At 34.8% G+C, this 18799-nt stretch overlaps 1 protein-coding gene across 4 annotated transcripts in view; it reads right to left on the reverse strand.

Annotated features, from left to right (window-relative positions):
* The window catches only part of SGCG (sarcoglycan gamma), a 106497-nt gene that overhangs the window by 47452 nt on the left and 40246 nt on the right, over positions 1-18799 (reverse strand). For 2 of the 4 annotated variants that reach the window (XM_015627734.3, XM_015627725.3), the window contains one exon: positions 5489-5683. In XM_015627734.3, the coding sequence (XP_015483220.1) occupies positions 5489-5683 (195 nt within the window). Of the gene's footprint in view, positions 1-5488; positions 5687-18799 lie in introns of all 4 variants that reach the window. The other 2 variants (XM_015627704.3, XM_015627714.3) reach the window with 1 other exon arrangement.

Genomic DNA, 18799 nt, shown 5'->3' on the forward strand with positions numbered 1-18799 from the left:
AGAGTACTCCCTAATTAAAAGTAGGCCAAAGGAAGGAAACATCTGTCAGTATCTAGAAAACCCTCTATGTTTTTGTACAACTGTGGCAACTACCCCATTTGTTCCAGTGCCAGAAAGTTATGTGCATAACAGAGAAAGCAAAAGCTCACAATCTATCTTAAATGTGTAGAAACCCTCCCAGTCCTCATTGCCTTTGTTTCTACGTCCAGCTGAGGTGCAGGCACAAGAGCGGGCTAAACATCTGCCCTGTTCTTAGGAAGAACCATGCTTAGGATATGCATCGTTGGACTGGACACTGTTTGATTTGGCCCTCCACAGACCAAGCTACTCCCTGTCATGATAAGGTCACCCTCTAGTTATTCTAAGGCTTGGTATAGGACTTTCTTCTTGTTAGATTCAAACACCAGTAAGGTTTGATATGGATGGCAGGAGAACTTGAGATGGAGAGCAGATTTTAATTATGTTTGACTAATAGTGCATCTAAAACCATAAAGACCTGTCTACTTCTCTTACACTGAGCTTAGAATTTTTGTCAGAGGAAACTCCACAATGAAGAAAGGCACCCAGTTATCCTGGCGAGCACTGTAGTTGCATTACTATCTGTCCTTATATCAAAATGAAATAGAGCGCAATTTCCTTCCTTATTCTGGGAGATCATGATAGCTGAGGCATCCACTAAAATCCATGGAAAACATTGGTTTCTCCATCAGAGGCTAAAAAAATTTAGAAATAATCTTTGTCACACAACTATTCCTGTGTTATAATGTGGCAGAACCTAAATAATACAATAACTGAATTACTGAGGGGTTTCTGAAAAAGACTTGCTAGAGCATCAGGAATTGTAATCACCTGATCAGGTGCATTTTTCATGCCTGAATTTTAGAGACCTAGCATGGCAATCCTGGACTAGAGCTAGTGTGACCTCCAGCCTGAACCGTGGAAGTATTGAATGGTACCCCAAAACTGGTATAACCTGCTAATTTAGTGAGTAAGCATTCTGTAACCTCCTACAAATTGTTGATAAAGTTTTTGAAAAGGACAAGACCCAGGACAAGACAACTGCAATGCTTATTAGTGCCCTCCATGCAGACCACAACACATTAGTATCTACCTTCTGAGCCCAACTACCCAGGCAGTTTACTTTTTATACTTACCTGTTTGTCCACTCCTCATGGCTGTAATATCCTAACTAGGCTACAGGAATTCTGTCGGAGAGAGTCAGAAGCCTTGCTGAAGTCAAGGTAAATGATATTTTGTCTCCTCCCATCATCTATAATTCTAGACATTTTATCATAAAATGGCAATTGGATTGGTCAGGCATCATTCACCCTTGTTAAACCCATGGCCCCTTTTATTAAAGACAAGTGCAACACTTGCACTCCCCCAGTCATCATGGATCTCTCCAGTCTTCAAAACCTTTCAAACATTGCAGAGGATGACGCTGCAAGAGAATCAGTTCTCTCTGCACCAATGGATGCACACCATCTTGTTGCCATTCGCTCTTTGTAATTCTTAACTGAAGCCGAGCTTTGGCATTCCTGACACAGAAGGCCTGACACGTTTCCTGGCTCAGACATTATTTTGAAATTGCATCTTTGTAGCCTGTATCTGCTTCCAACTCTTCTATACTGCTTTTTCATTGAAGCTCTATCACAAGCAACCTGCCTAGCTAAGCCAGGATGTTTATCTTCCTGAGTATCAGGACTGATCATTCCTACATTTGGAGGGTACAGTCCATAAACTTGATCAAGCTTTTCTGGGTAACTTTACCCTTCAGATCTAGCTCACATGGGATCCTGTGAGTAGCAGATCCAGCTGGGTGCCACCTTTAATTGTCCTCTTCAGAAGCTGTTGCTGACACCCTCTGGAAATCTTCACTGTTTCCATCCTGCCACACTTGTCTTTCAGCAGATACCAGAGACATAGAAGTTCCCCTCTTCCAGACCTACTGGATCCTTCAGAATTGTCCACAGGACTTCTGACATCCTTACAGCCCTAAATCCCTTAAGATTCTTAGTTTTCTAAACTCTTAAAACTAGCAGTCCCCTTTAGTGCTCAGAAAGTCTCATTGTATTAAAACAGAATATGAAATTTCCATTACATGCAAAATGTGGTATGTTGTCCAGGAATATGTTGGGAAAAAGTCCAACCTTTTTTTTAAAAGATGATTTCAGTGCAAAAATAATGCTAGTTTTTAAATTATTCTATTTCACCTTATTCACCAAGCTCAAGGCATAATTATTTGAATGTCTTCTCTGAAACAGCTGAATATAATGAATTCACAGGTTTCTTTGCTCATCTCCACAAAAAAAAATTGAGACCCTGTCCTTCTGAACTCCATAAGAGAAAGGAAAAAAAAGAATGAGACACAGCTGATATCTTTGAATTAATGAGAACAATTTGGAGATGCCCATATGTTTTTTAATTGGGGCAGCATGAGAAAAGGGATATATTCTCTGTTCAGGTTGTTCTCTTTTAGACTAGTTTTTATGAAATGAAATGAAACAATGAAATTCTGTTCAATTTAGTCATCTACATTTGATGCTGAAGGCCTCTCAAACAATAGAGCTTAGAAAAGTTTGTCTTTCATCATTCCGAATTCTTGCAAGGAGATCAAAATCTATTCATCTTGCAGTGTATCTGGTTCATGTCCCCCTTTATCAGCTTTGCTTCTTTGCTAGTATTTATCACCCTGTCTCGTTTTATGGGGGTTAAGGCAGGACATGTGTGCATGGATTAATTCAATGCCAGAGCTTCTTCAAGCTCTGTTCATAATTTCATTATTATTTTACTCTGGATCTCTGAATAGACATAGCATTGATTTTTGTATACTGCAAGTTATTACTTAATGAAAGAGACAAAGATGCTTTATAGAAAAAGAGAACACTTTTTGTACAACAAAAGAAACTTTGATGTCTAAATAACCATTCTGTCAGCTCTGAGTTGGCTTATGAAAGGGCTGTGCTATAGAACCATGTCAATCAATCACTAAAGCACCAACATCCCTATTACTGAAAAACTGTTTTCCTAATGAAACTATACACTGCAGTCATGTTATCTTTAAAGTATTCCTTCAGCATAAACTCTCTTCAGGACTCTACTATAAAAATATAATTTAAAATGTTTGCAATGTTTATTTCTAAATATGCTTATCAACCTTAGTGAAAATACAACTTGTTTCTTGTATTATTTTACAGAGAAAAAAAAGCTGTTAATATCTTATTAGCTATCCATATTTAAATATTGTTGAGTGATATTTTTAAGAGTGATCTTAATGAATTTTTTTAAAACTAGGACCAAATATTTTTAAAGTATTAGCTAAAAATACAACATCTATTATGAATAAATCTCATAATCTCTACACAGTATACTTAGAGTACAATTAATAAATATAAATGTTATCACAGTTGACATATTAATATTTGCTAAATAACTGATGATTACTATTACTTTTAAACTCTTCCCAATCATGGGAATGCTTAATTGGATAAGTGTGATATACCAACAATCCACTCATTTCCTGAACAGCAAATACTTGTCAAGATTGGAACTCACAAATCATCAAAATCTAATTCTGACACTATATTGATGCCTCCTTTTTGAAACAGTAACAAAATACTTGGACACAAAAATGCTTAATTCCATCATGAAAAGTGTTTTACAATAGCATTGGAAATTTCTTATGACTGTTACACTAATTCTTCACAATTGGTGTCTCCTTAGACACAGGAGAGCAGTGTGATGCTTCAATTTTAATTCCAGACTTTGAATATGCACTTTACATTGTTTTTAAAATTTGTGGCTAGCAGTGCTTCTCTGAGATTCTCTGTGCAATATTTCTGTATCCTCAGAGTTACTTCTTGTCTTGAGTGATGTAGTCCATTAAAACAACACCCAGTAAAAAAATTCTCTGTTCTTAGCAATGTCACATGTACTTTTGCTGAGGATTGTGACATACATGTGCCCTTTGCACAAATGTATTTACAGTTGATATTTATCTAAACTTCAGTATTTCCCTAAAATTCTCCCAAATTAAGGAAGGCATTACTGTTAAGTCACTATCCAATTGGGCATGTGTGTCAGGCATACAGATTCTTTGACACAGAATTAGGAAATTCATTGTACTTACAGCATTCACAGCCCACTCTGTGAAAGGATGTAAACCTGCACTGCTAGAGCTGTTACTCCACTGCTCTTGCTGCAAAAGCAGAAGGGCACTGCCCCTCAGCAGATCAAGGCATTTGGTGCCTTCCACACAGGAGATAGGCATTCCTATAAGTAGACTTCCTAATGTTATTTTTTTTTTAGTCCTCACTGGTATCATAAAATACCCAGGCTCATATGTAGAAATCAAATCAAAATATTTTTTAAAACTCCTTAAATATAGAACCCTGAGCCACAAAGAAAACAATTATAATTTTTTCATGTTCTCTGTGACTTATGACATGCAGACACTAAAAGCATATCTTCCATGTGAGCTGCATAAGAGAAAAATTGTATGTGATCTAAGAAGCTTTGCACTGTAATCTGTATGACAGTAATAGTGCTGTTAAGAATTCATGTAGGGGAAGACCCTTCACAGGAATTCAAGCACTAAAAATTGTATTAGTAAGTAGGACTTAAAATTAACATACTTTCTTTTTAGTGAGTATAGAAATATTTATATTAAGAAAAAGTAGCCTTCACTTAGTGACAGAGATGTAATAATAATAGATATCAGAAACTTTCTTCAGTAGCCAGGGAAGAGCTGTAGAAATTTATTATTATTGTTTTTCTTGTAACAAGTCTATTCAAATCATCTGTGTATCACAACTTCATGTTAGGAGCAAATTAGCTTAGCTTCAATATTCACTGATGCATTTTATTGCATTCTGACTAAAGCCATATCTTGCAGACTTCTGAAACTTACCCTTTAATCTACTGCATGCAAAATTACATTATAAATATTAAAATATATATGACAGTGGAAAGTTATTAAATTTACTTCTGAATTATATAGCTGCTGGCCTCAAGCATGAAGTAGTGATAATTACCTCCGAGCTGTAATTAATTGGGCAAATAAATTGTTAAATTTTAGATGCTGATAAATAGGAGAAAGAAGCTAAAAAACCACAGCAACTGTCAGCAATATTTTAACTAAGGAATTCTGAATAAGATAAAATTACAGCCAACACATTTATAAAACAGCAACTAAAAAGAGACTATGAGACAACGGTAAAATACATTCTCATAGAATGGTTAGAATTCACTGCAATTTAAGGCATCAACAACTTCAGTATTTCAAAAGTTATTACTAATAAAGAAATTACATACGAGGAAGTACATTCAAAGACAGATTTTTCTAACCTACTTTCAGCCAAAGTACAAATCACAGTTGAGAAGAAAGAACCATCCATTACCTACAGAGAATCTGGTGTACATACAAAATAAGTGAAGTGGTGAGGCAGGGAAGAGAAGACAAGAATAGAAAATTAAAGAGGACACTTACTGGGGAAAACCACATCACTTTAAGAATCCAAATTGTCAAAGAAAAATTCACAACTAGGATGATAAGCAGGAGGAGAACAAACAGGTAGAGACAACGCTTTCTCCAGCCATAAATTCCGATTTTGTAGATATATTCATTCTTCGGCCTCTCTAGGCTCGTGCCTGGTGTCGTTGTTGTATATTGTTCACGTACCATCTGCTATGTAAAAGAAAAAAAGAAAGGGAACTGCTTAGTTGTTTAATTGAAGTGACAATATTTATATAAAACTCCAAGGAAAATATGAAGATATAATTGTAATAGCTGGGAACCAGAAACTCTTACGAAATTTTACCTGGAAAGCTTTTTCATTGTGCCCCGTTCAACTTACATCTCAGCTTTTGATACATGCAACATGATGTTTTAATATATGAACTGCATTAACTGCTGTTTTCAGGAGGCTTAAATTTATTTCATCTTATAAAGAATGACGAAACTTTCCACCCATTTGTAATAATATTCTAATTCTCCCATCATAAAATATTTCACGGGATCATATCATAATCTACAGCTCACAAGTGTGTATCAGTTGGAATGTCAATATATATTAAGCTTCAGAATATGTATGTAAAGAAATGAAATTATTCTTTATGATGTACAGGAAATAATGATTTCTCAGTTTATCAGATATTCATATTTAAAAATATATCGACATTAAAAACATTGCCTACTGGGTTTAAACATCTTTATACTACAGTTTTCAAAGAAGCATTGTTTGAATTTAAAGGCATCTTACAAAGGAATCTTCCTCAAAGCATGAGAATATTCACTAACTTCCAGTTTTGCAGCACAGAGATCACCAACAATTCAAACCATTTATTAAAGCTTACAATTTTGGCCAAAAGAGTGAAAACTCAGCAGCTGAAGCTGCTTATCAAGAAGAATAGTGGGCAATATTTGACTCATTTACACCGAGACAGAGCAAAAAAAACCCACAACCCAACCATAGATGTCAGAAACAAACTATGCATTATAAATTCAAGCCCTTCCCATGAGCCAGGTATGTCCACAGACATCTTACATCCAACACCTGGTCCACTTTCCTATAAGATAATGCTTCCAATGAGAGTGCCTTCAGAAAGGTTTCACACAAGGTCTACTCTCAATTCTGAATTTCCTGCTATCAATGAGATCACCATGCTCTGCTCACACACCTTTCAAAACATGATCAAATGACATCCTTGTCTCTGTTCAAGTTTCCTGCAGAGCCATCCTGTGTCTGTAACATGCTTGTGGCTCTCAGTTCTAACCCTCATCTTTAGAAAGATATCATCTTTTGTTCCTGTAGCTTCCTAGCAAGACAGAGAATGCCATATCAGCTTACAATTGAACAGAACGCATTAGCCAAATCGACCAAAAAAAAAAAAAATTTTCTTGTTTATATATATTCAAAAATTAGACCAAATAATTGGCAGCTCATAATGTAACTTTGCTTAAAGACATTTTGGTATAATATTATAATTTTTTTTTTCTGCTATCAGTCTCAGTTGGTCATAGACTTATGTATATAAATATTTTCATTGCTAAAAATAGTGTAACAACTTGTTACTGAGGAATTACAGATTCTTAAATAACTTGGCTTAGCATTAGTGCAAAATGCTTACAAGATTTACAAGATGTTACTTAGTATTCACCATATGAACTATGTTCGTTTAAAAACATTTGATTAGGTATTTTAGCTCTGTAGATTACTCAAGAACATAGTACTGATTACAGAATGCTGTATCATAAAGTTGATACTATTTTTTTCTGTTTTCTACCTAATTATTGTATAGGAAACCATTATTACTCACACAGAGGCTGCCCCTTACCTGAAATCTCTGTTACTGTGTGCTGCCATGAGATATTAGCACATTTATACATACAACAGGTTCCATAAGATGCTTAGACAAAAATTTACCCTTCCACACAAGTTTCTTCTCCACATATAACTTACAGAACAAGACACAGTAACTCTTATCTGGTAACGAGAGACAAACTTTGAGAAATAAGCTGTGCAGTAACTGCTCATGAGTAGTACAACTATGTCCTGGCTCTGGCCAGGTTAATATTTCCAGTAGCCAGGAGGGGCATGGCTGGGACTCTGAGGTTATCCTACAACCTTGGTGCCATGTGCAGGGGGTGGTGGGGGAAAAGGGCTCCCTTCCAGTCCTGCTGTACACAGGTGAGTGGTCAGGGTTGCTGGTTTCTGTGTGGTGAGTACTCACATATAAATTTGTTTGCATCTCTTCTACGTCCCCTTCACAAGGCAGACGGCTCTGCCTGTTCCTTGTGTTTCTGTTCCCTACACCAGCAATGTAAATTTTGCAGTAGAGACTATTTGCCAAAGAGTTACAACTTCATGTTCTTATACAGCCTCATTACAGTGGTCTCTGAGGTCGGAATTCATCTCACAACGTTAGATATGAACAATTTAGCCCTGAATATGTGAGCCCATCAACCCAGACTCTCTTTATGGTTAATGGAGATAGGTCTCCCTGCTGGGAATTATTTATCTGACTTATGTTAGATGTGAATTTTAGACATCCAATGAACTGCTTAACTTCTCTCCATCAAGAGAAAGAGAGAGCCTGGGATGACTTTCCCATACATGTATACCTATATGTTGTAGACATTTCAACCAGAATGATTTCCAAAAGCAGTAATTTTACAAGATAGGAATTTTCTGATTTCTCTTCTTCTCTGTTCCATTTTTACCCTGTTGTAAAATGTTTATTTTGTGAGTTGAGGGTTTTATACGTAATGTATTATGTACTGCTGTTTAATGAGGTGAGGTCAAAATCCATTATGCGTTTCAGCAAAAAGCCTATGAGTTTTGTGATTGTTTTCAGCCCTTCAGAAATTCCACAGGGGACATCTCCCAGCACAGCATTGTTCCCTGCATGAATTATTTTTTCCTAACAGAAAACAGTTCTGTTGTTTCTGAGCATTATTAATACTGCCAAAAATTGCTTTGGTCATAGTAAATAGTCAGTACTGGCCTAGACGACTGAATGCTTTGAGAAGGATTTTCTCCCTAACATAGTATTTAATGTTTTTTAAGAGAATTAATGTCCTACAATTACATAATTACAACAGAAATCCTTTCAGAACTGATACTGTTGGACTGCTTCTTTTGGGAGAATCAACTTTCCACACTACTGACTAATATGTTCTGTACGAGCTGAAATCACATAGGAAAACGATCTCAGACCTGTCTGGAGAGATCAGAGGGAAATCTTTTTATAAGTCTGGGATGTTTTAGAAAGGTGGGCTGAAAGGAAAGCCTTAGATAGGCAGACCTCATAGTTGTTTTGTGAAGTCTGCCAAGATTCAAGATAGACTCATGGAAGAAGAACAACAGGTACTTTGTACTACAATGAGAAGTGTGATTTGTAGGTGGAATAACCATGAAACTAGTTGTGTAGGAGCATTCTAAACAAGCACCAAGAAAGAAGTGGTGACTTAGACACTTGGATGTACACAGTCTAGTTGGAGAAGCAAGAAACCTGCAGAATGCACAATGACTCTGGTAAATGTTATCTTTGTGTTATTTTACAAGGAAGCAGCACACAGTGACCAAGAGTTAAAAAATACTGGCAACCTACAGTGCAGATTAAATGGCAATTGAATTTCAGAATGAAAATTCTTACGTCTTTCATATGGTCCATGAAAATGTCCTATTTGCATCAGGTCAGCAGTACCACAATAAACAAACTACTACAAATAAACTACTTAATTGGAAGCAGAATTTCTTGGTGTTCCTATTCAAGGGCCTCTACAATCAGCACATTTCTTATGGATTTTTGTAGATTTGGCCATAATTCATGGGATCAAGCCCTGTCACGATAGTTTGTTATTTAGAAGTAGTTTCCAATTGTCATAATCTATTTTACTGGAATCCATTTAAACCAAATTACTTCTTGTCTCTTTGCTGATTTAAATAAGATACTGAATGCTAATTAGCTGCCAAAAGATTTTCACAGATCTTAAATGACAGATCAAACTAATGAACAAGCAGCAACACTGCAGATTTTTGACCTCATGAGATTTCCCATGTGTTCAGACATTGTGTGTGTTGCATGTAAGGCATGAAATTCATGCCTGTAGTAATACATACGAGCTGCCCATGAAAGATCTGTATGTTCTTCACACTTAAAATTGTCCACCAAAAAATATATAACCATGACAGAACATTTCCCTAGCTCTTGTGCACCTTCTTCCATGCAAGGCTTAGAAACTGGTCTCTGTCATTTGAGTGATTCTGAGGTCCAGGAGATTTTTATGTTAATATTGATTAATGAAAGACATTGAAAAACTGTCTATCACTAATGTTACTGTTGGACAGAGATTAGTTTGGGCATCAAGTTCAAACAGCTACTCTGACAGCTCTAAACTTAACATTAACTTAAGGCAGCTATGTTTTTAAAATTTGAATACTTATCCTTTAACCTGCTTAGGAAAGCAAGCCTGAGTGAAAACATGTTATTTGTACTATTTTCAGGAACAATTTATCTGTAGGAAATACTGAAAATGGAATATTAATTGAATTAAAATAAGTAATCTCAGTATATTTCAACTGTAAAAATATGCTTTCATTGTTTTTGTTCATAAATGGCTGTTATTTTCATGCAAATAAAATTCCCGTTTATACACAGTTCAGAACTGTGTCACTCAAGTACTTTGTCATGTTGTCATAATGCAACTGTTAATAATATACAATTAGAAAACAATTTAAATACAGAACAACTTGGTTAATACCAATAACCAGCGGTAATTACATTAATAATAATTAATATTGATAATAATTATTAATAATTATTAGTATTTAATGTTTTCAGCAAAGAGACAAAAAGCTTAGCATTCAATAAAACCTTTTCAAATCAGAGTTCAGAAGAACTGGTGAGGTTTCACAATGAAATTTGCACCACTGGTGCTCGTACTATGCATGTTCTTCCTGAACAGTCATCAGTCCATCTACTCTTCCCTCTTGTTCTGGTTTTGGCCAGGACAAGGTTAATTTTTTGCGACAGCTGGAAGGAGACATTTGTTGAATGGGTGTGTCCAGGACCCTGATGTTTTTCTGTACCCCAGCAGGTCATAGCCAGGGGTGGGGAAGAAAGGACTCTGGCTTTTGAGGAAAAGGGCATTCCTTTCAGAGGAAGAAAACATGTTTGGGAAGAAGTGATCTGGTATTTTTTAATGTTTGCATGCTTTTCATGCAAGTAATTTCTTTGTCCTATACCTTCTCTTGTTAATATTGTTGCTGTTACTGTTTGTTTTCTCATCTCATTGCTGTTTCCAGCAAACTGTTCTTATCTCAAGCCATAATCCTTGCCTTTTGTCATTCCAGTTGGAAGGGAGGGGGAGCAAGTGGCATTCACAGGCAAGAAAATTCACAGTATGCATGAAAGAGGTGATAGTGCAAAACAAAACCAGTAGAGTGAAAAGACCATTTCAACCTCTTAAACTAAATTCTTGTGCCGTTGTATACAAACTGCAAACTAAAATTAAACAACCTGTCAGCGGAGGCAAGTGAGAGCTACTTTTATGCTCTGCATACAGTATCTTCAAGGAATATTATGTTCATTTTTTGTCCATGTTGTATTGGGCTAGATGTAGATTGTATTATTATAGTATGAACATCACAAGTACAGCAAGACTTCACACTTTAGTGCATTCAGGCACGAACACTTTTGTCTTTGTAAACACAGAAGCAGTCCAATGATTACTCCAACAGGAAACAGGCACTGAAAGATGAAAGACAATTGAGACAATCCTGTTGTTCAGAGAAAAATATGAGAAACCTTTGAAATCCAAATAGAAAAGCTTTCAGGACAAAAGCAGAAACGCAGGGAAAAATCCAACCATGATTAGGTGAAAATTTTATAATTACTTTCAGCCTTTCCATCATATTGTATTTAATCTTGCCCAACCTAGCTTTGTTGAAGTTTTTGTGTTGTATAGCATATTACAGTTTGAATTATAAACTAGTGTCATCAGCTGAAAAGAGCCGGATCCCTGCAGCACAATTTTTGGAAACCAGCGAAGAAATTTATATGGCCTAGTTAACTATTTGCATACCCTGTGGTGCACATTTGCATAATAACTATGACATGGTCACAATTAACAGCTTTGTACATTTTAAGTAGAGTTGAAAGGCCATCACTGACAGCACAAGATTATATGAATATTAATGACAATTAATGTATATAAAATAAACATTATACATAAAATATACAATATTGCTATTAGAACATATTATTAATATGCTATATAAAATACTCTTTGTCTAATATGTCTAGTCATGAATCTCATTTACAGTAAATTTTTTTAAACCTTGTTTTCTATCTTTCAATTTGATTTGTTTTCCTCCTTTAAAAGTTCTGAAAACATAAATGAGGTAAGAAAAAATAAAAATTCATGTTACTCCCACCAGAATTAAAAGACCACACAAAAATATTACATAGACTTTTTGTAAATTATTTGTAAAAATTTGTAAATTTTGTAAACTATTTTAAATTTTTACATAATTTATGAGCATTTGAAGAAGCAGCTAATTTGTAGTATGAGACTTCTTTTTTATGTAAAAAGGGAACCTTCTCTCTGAAATTCAGTCACTATTACAGCTAAGTGACCTTGAGGACCATAGTATGAAATGAAAATTAAAATCTCACAATTATTAATTTTTACTAAGAACTTAGAATAACTGATGTAGAAATGCTTGAATGATGATGCAGGTGAGGCTACTGTTTAAACCCTGTGGAACTCTCACTAGTATTACTAATTTTAGAAATAATCCCTTAAGAAGAGAGAAAAGAGAGGTCTGCACAGCCATTGTTTTCACTTAACAGTTAAAGACTGAGACACATTAACGGTGTCAAGATCATTTGTTTCCTTACATACTGTTCTTTGTATAATGAACTTTCATAGTTTCAGCATGTAAAACACTGTCTTATCCTGTTGAATGTCATTCAGTGTTTTTCAACAGGGTTTATTTCCACAAAGACATTTTAAAAGTCAAACCTGCAACAGGTAACTAATCTCTTCTTACTAGTACAGTTTTTATTCTCCAACTCTTTTGAGAAGATATCTCATGGGCCTTGAGTAGAGGATAAAAATGCGATAGTGAACAATTTGCTTTAATGAACCTAATTGTGAAATAAATTTTGCCCTCTAAAGTCCAATACACTTTTCCCCCATAGTAGCTGCTCTTCAACATGATTTATCTTTTCCTTTAAAACTGCAAGTACACCATATACATAATACACATATACATAATGTACTGCCATGAATATCAAAACAGAAATCGTTCTAGTCTTCTGGCTGTGAGGTTCTCTCTCTGAAACACAAGCCAAAGTAGATTCATTCCCCTAGATCACTCTTTCTCTTTAATTGTGCATTTAAAGAAGTGTTTATAACTAAGCTAGGTATGAACTTTAACTACCTGTGTTTGTATGGGCAAGTCTTTCAAAAGCTAGCATGAGATCTGCCTGAGATCTGTCTTGGGACAGGTGGAAAAAGGAAAATATTAATGTGTAAGGAGTGCTGAGAGCCATCTCGTTCTTGTGGAAAGGCTAGGAGAATCACCCTTCTTTGTCTCCTTATAGTTTAATAAAAATTCTGTCTTTATGAAAAATAATCACTTATGCATTTAGTCTCCTGTATAAAGGGCTTTCTCACCAAGGAGGACAAAATAAAATTAAACACACAGGGATGTCTTGAGGATTTAATAAATTTTCCAACTCTAATTTATAATATGATAGTTTGAAAGAATTGTAAGATTTCTTAACACTGTATCCTCTCTTATTCTGATCATTTGATCCTTCCAGGTGTCAAAGGGCTTTTTCTTCGGGTGAAAGTGGAAGGTTTCTCTTGGGAAAACTTGCCTTAGGGAAAAAATAAATCATTCCTTGCAAGTAATAAGGGTTTACAAAGCAATCCTTGTATAATCTGACACTTCAAGGAGAGAAATGAAGAGAAGGTGGCTGTCAAATTTACAGAACTTTCACTATAATCTACCACAGGTAGTTTTTGTTCACTAGCATTTTAGTTCTTTCATTCGGTGACAGCTAAATTATTTCCTTATTCAGAAGAGATGTGCACCTTACACTGTATGCAGATAAAGCCTTTCCATTCACTCCTTGTTATAGTTAATTACTGCAAAAGTCTGGCATTGAATTCTGAAGATCGTTGCCAAGTAATCTGGGGACCAAAATTCTGATTAAAACATCAAATTGTAGAATTTTCATAAAATTTCATATACACAAAATCAAATATCAAACAAGGATGTGATGGCTACAGACTACAGTAGTAATACTATACTACAGTATATAAATTGTGTTTTCTATCCCAGACATCCAATTTTTTATTATTACTAAAAAAATTGAATTGTCAGGCAAGACAAAAGTCAGCTGAAATCAGAAATTAAACATCACAATTAAAATCACATATTTACTCAGACCAAGACTTAGCAACATCTTGCTGTGTATCTACCTACCTAAGGAAGTCAATAATACTCAAGGAAATTACTAAGATTATTAAATCCCTCTGTGGAGAACAAGAATGCCATGTGTTATTCAATTTCAAATCTTCTTCTTAGAAAAAACTTATTGCTTTTATAAAAGCAAATAATTCCTCATTTGAAATACAAAATGTTTTATCAACTTATACAGAGGAAGTGAACTGTTTTGCATCACATAGTAGCCCTATAGGGCTATATAACTAAAATGTATGATTTTCCTTAGATATGCATGTAGGGCACAAAAGATGTCATCATAATTGATAAAAAAAATATGGAATATGCTCTGAGCTTAATTCCCTGCCATAGCCTTTTCATTAACATCTCCAAATGGTAAATTAGTTGAAATTTCTAGCAAAGATGAAACATATTGTGCTGTTTAGAGATATATTTCTGTTTTGTATTAGGAATTTGAGGACTGACAAATGAAGACTCTTGATGAAATTCAAATTTTTAATCTTCATACCATATTTTTATGCCACAAGCTTTTGTGCCTGCAAAAGCAATACATCCAGACCTGCTAGAAAGTGCTAGACAGAAAATTACATGTGAGACTGATATTCATTTCCAGGACTGCTCTATAGAAGTATTCTTGTATTCTCAATTGTACATTAAACTCTCTACTGTCCTCCAGAGAAAAACCTCTTTCACTTAGATTTACAATATCACTGGCAAGTCCAGAAAATTACAGCACTTGAGAGACAGCTACAGAAAAGACATGTTTTTAGGACATTGCCTTTATTCTTTAAGAAAAACTGTTTTTCACATTTCATTACAATGGACTATGGAGATGTCCACAGTACCTTTGGAAGTTCTGATTTCTTATTGGAAATTATTCTGTTCAGTGGCTGTAACGTAAAACATTCTTCCCCAATTGCTTGCAAACATCTGATAGTCTCTGCTTACTCTACATTTTACTTATTCATTAGTAGCTCTTCCTTCACAATCCCTTTATAACCATTTCTAAATACAACAAAGGTTACATTTTGGCTTAAACCGACATTATTGATCTTTTATTTATTCAAAATATGAAAACAGGGATAATCTGCCTGGGGGTATTCTCTGAAAATGACAAAATTCTTCCTGTTAGCATATAAAAATTAATAGGAATTGCATAATACTTGAAGATTTATGTGTGTTTCTCGTCACTATTCTACTCTTTACTCAAGCTCTCGGAAGAATGGACAGTGGTATAACAGATATATATATAATTTAATTTAGTATGTGTGTATATATAAATATAAAACAGATTTATTGTGGTAGTAAAGCTAAAATGCAGTCAGCAATACCTAAATATATCAGAGGTTCTTGGGACTGAAAATTAAGATGAAGCCACATCTGGTGCTATCTTGCTTTTTTTACCAGAAAAAGTTACAAGAAGACATTTTTGATTTCCGAACATGAATGAGTAACATCTGGTCCTGAGGACAAAACAATCATTATTATCAATTTTATTGATTTATCCCGAAATAACTTCTAATGATTTTTTTCTCATTTGGGACATTTCTTCAAAGCCATCCTCCAGAATGAAAAGGTATATAGAGAAGTTTCCCAGACCTCCTCAGTGGGGAACATTGAAACTCCTTTAGGATTTTCTTTCTGACACCTCCATTCAGGCACTCAAAATATAAATCTTCAGTATATATCCAGTACTCAAATGTATAGTATTAGTATTAAAAAACAAACACACGTCAAGTAAAAAAACCAAACCTTATCCACAAAGGAACTGAATGAATACTTCTGACTGTATAAACCTACCTCCAAATAATCTTGTAACGTATCACATTAGATACTTGCACCATCAATCACCAAAAATATTATTCTCAATATTATTACACATATTACATATCACAGTATTATTCACAAAAATTTAATAATTTTTAACACCAATTGTAAATGATTGTTAGAAGTTATCCAACTTGGCACATCTTATGTTAAGGAAAATATTCAAGTCTACCTTCTCTGGCCATTTCTGCTAAAATCCATGGAGAAAAATAAAATCACTCTCAAGACAGCAATTCACATATATCTAGGCACATACAAAGTCATTCAGGACGTACCACAAAGCAGAAATTCTGTCTCTATGGTCTAAATACTAATTTAACACCTACCAAAGTTGACTTACGATACCTCAGAGTGTCCCAACACAGGAATTCTTAGACGTTACGAAAGCCTGTAAGACATGAGGGACTGGTCCTCACTACCTCTGATCATGAAACAGGTCACACACTGTTCTTGAACATATAGAACACCTTTTATGAACACAGCAGTAATATTCTGAAACAAATTCAGGATTTGAGTTGGGAGGTAACTGTTTCATCTGGGAGAAATGCTGAGAAAGGGCAAACTGAAAGCCCAGTTTATGCTCATCACTTGAATCAGCAGCAAAGATAAAACTGAGGTTAGCAGCAAAGTACAGAGGAAATAAAAAGAGACTAGAGTACAGGACCTGTATATGTTTGCAGCTTCTTTCAACTGGGTCTAAAAATCTTTTAAAAGCAGCAAAGAAACAGTGAAAGCTTAACAATTTGTTACATAACCAGAAGTAGTGATGAGGCCTAGTTCTGTACAGATTTGTATGTTTGGTCAAGTACCCATACCAGCACAGTTATCTTGTTACTTCTGCTCTATCCATGGGCTTTACATAATTTCCTGAGCCAAATATAACACACATCAGTACTAGCTAGCTTCAGTTGTGTATTCTGACCCAGTAGACACTATTCACATGCCAACAGAATGTACCACGACTAGAGTTTTCCTCTAATGAAGGAATTATCTCACAAGACACTTTCACTAAACTTGAAAAAAATAAATCACTTTGAAAACTTCTTTGCCTTTATTTTGTCAAAATCAAATTTGACTGCAAAGTCAAAAAAGATGGTGGAGGAAGTGGGATGGGCAGAAACTTTGAGGTGAACAACAGTTCTGAATTTGTAGCTGAATTCTGTCAGTTTAATTAAAAATATAAAAAGAATAAAATTCAACCAGAATGAAATATCAATAGACAGCAACCATTTGTAGAGCAATATTTTACATAGCTTTTACAAAAAGATTACATTTTAAAATATTTTCTTTTTCTTGCAAGTGTGAAACATTTGATAAACAGGAGTACTTATTTAGCATTCTACTTATTTGGAAATAACATGTAAGAACTCCCCTTAATTCATCACATTCAAACTTTTATTATATCAGGTCAGCAGTACTACTCTTAACCTAGGTGATTAAACAGAATTCTAGCTACTTTAGAGTGGTTTTCCTGACTCTGAGTGCCATGGACATTAAGGGAAGAAGTTTATTCACATATCTGACAGAATGGATACATCCCATGCTCTTTAGATTGCCATTTATATTGTTGTCCTAAACTAGATTTATTTGCTCTGTATTGTTACTGTATGACTTGGATGCTCTCAATTATATTTAATTCCTCCTTTATCATCAGTGTACAGGATCATCACAAAACAAAGAACCACAAAGTTTTACTTTCACACACACTGAAGATAAACTTTCAGACAGGATCTGGTAGCTAGTAAGTTTGAGTTGCAGCAAAAATTAGGAATATCTGTGTACAAAATTTCATTTCTTCAGTGCCATTAAATGCAGATAAGAATTGTTTTGTGGCCTTCAATTTTCTTTCACTGGAGACACCAGCAGAATTCTCAAAACACTTGTAGTAATAATTTTTTTTAAAAAAAATTTGTCATTTGTCATGCTTTTTCTGGTTATTTGTCACACTTAGAAGTGTGATACAGTGTCCAGAATTGCAAAGCTCACTCAGGAAGGAATGGGAAAATAATCTTTGTTGGGGTCACTGAAACACATCAAAAGATCTGATATCCCAAATAAATGTGAAGAAAATTAAAACAATCCCTCTGATGGAGGCAAATCATGATAGAATCTCTGCTGTCATAATCTTGTATGTATGTTTACCAGACAAAGAATAAATTTAGATACTTTCTAAAAAAGCAATTGCATATTTTTCTGTTTAAAAATACTTAAAATTTTTTTTAAAGTATTTTTATTATATTTTTGATAGAAGAACTCTCCTATCATATGACAATGATTACCAGCAGCAAGATGTATCTTATAGAAATAGTGTTCCCAAAGCAAGTCCTGTTTTGAGAGAGTTTTAGCAAAAACCCTTTAACACTACCCTCAATGTTGTTTGCAGGAAAAGAATTTGATGTCGTCAGAGCTGGGAAGAGAAGAGAGTGAAAACAAATAGCTCTATTTAAATACACAAAGACATACACTTTGGCATAACTTTTCCCTCTTTTTCCTTGTCTTGCTGCTGCTTTTATGAAGGTGCTACTCCTAGGTAGAATGCTGAGAAGTATACTTCCAGTTCATTCAGTAGACCAGCACAATTACAAGATAACTCCCTTTTGTGGTGCTTTCCTGTGTTGGTTGTGGACCTCAAAAAGCAGCTTATTTAGTCTTGATAAATGACTTCACATAGCAAATGGTGAAACACTTCACAGAATACTGCTATTCTGTGAAGCTTCTTTTTTATTTTTTATTTTTTTAAATTAAAATAAAAGTACATGGAAGAAGGAATTGAACTAGATGTAGAGGCTAGAGATGAAAATGAATCCTCAAGTCTTTGCTCCCTAATTCAAGTGATTCATCACATTCATACTTTTAAAATGATGACAGAATAATTTGACCTTGCATCTGAAAAGTAACTATACCTTTTTTGACAAGTCACATATAGCTAAACTAAAGATTCAAAATTCACTTTTCAGTAGCAGGGGAAGCAAAATGTTTTCCTACATACA

This window comes from Parus major, chromosome 1 (assembly GCF_001522545.3).
Source record: "Parus major isolate Abel chromosome 1, Parus_major1.1, whole genome shotgun sequence".
NCBI classification, from domain to species: domain Eukaryota; kingdom Metazoa; phylum Chordata; class Aves; order Passeriformes; family Paridae; genus Parus; species Parus major.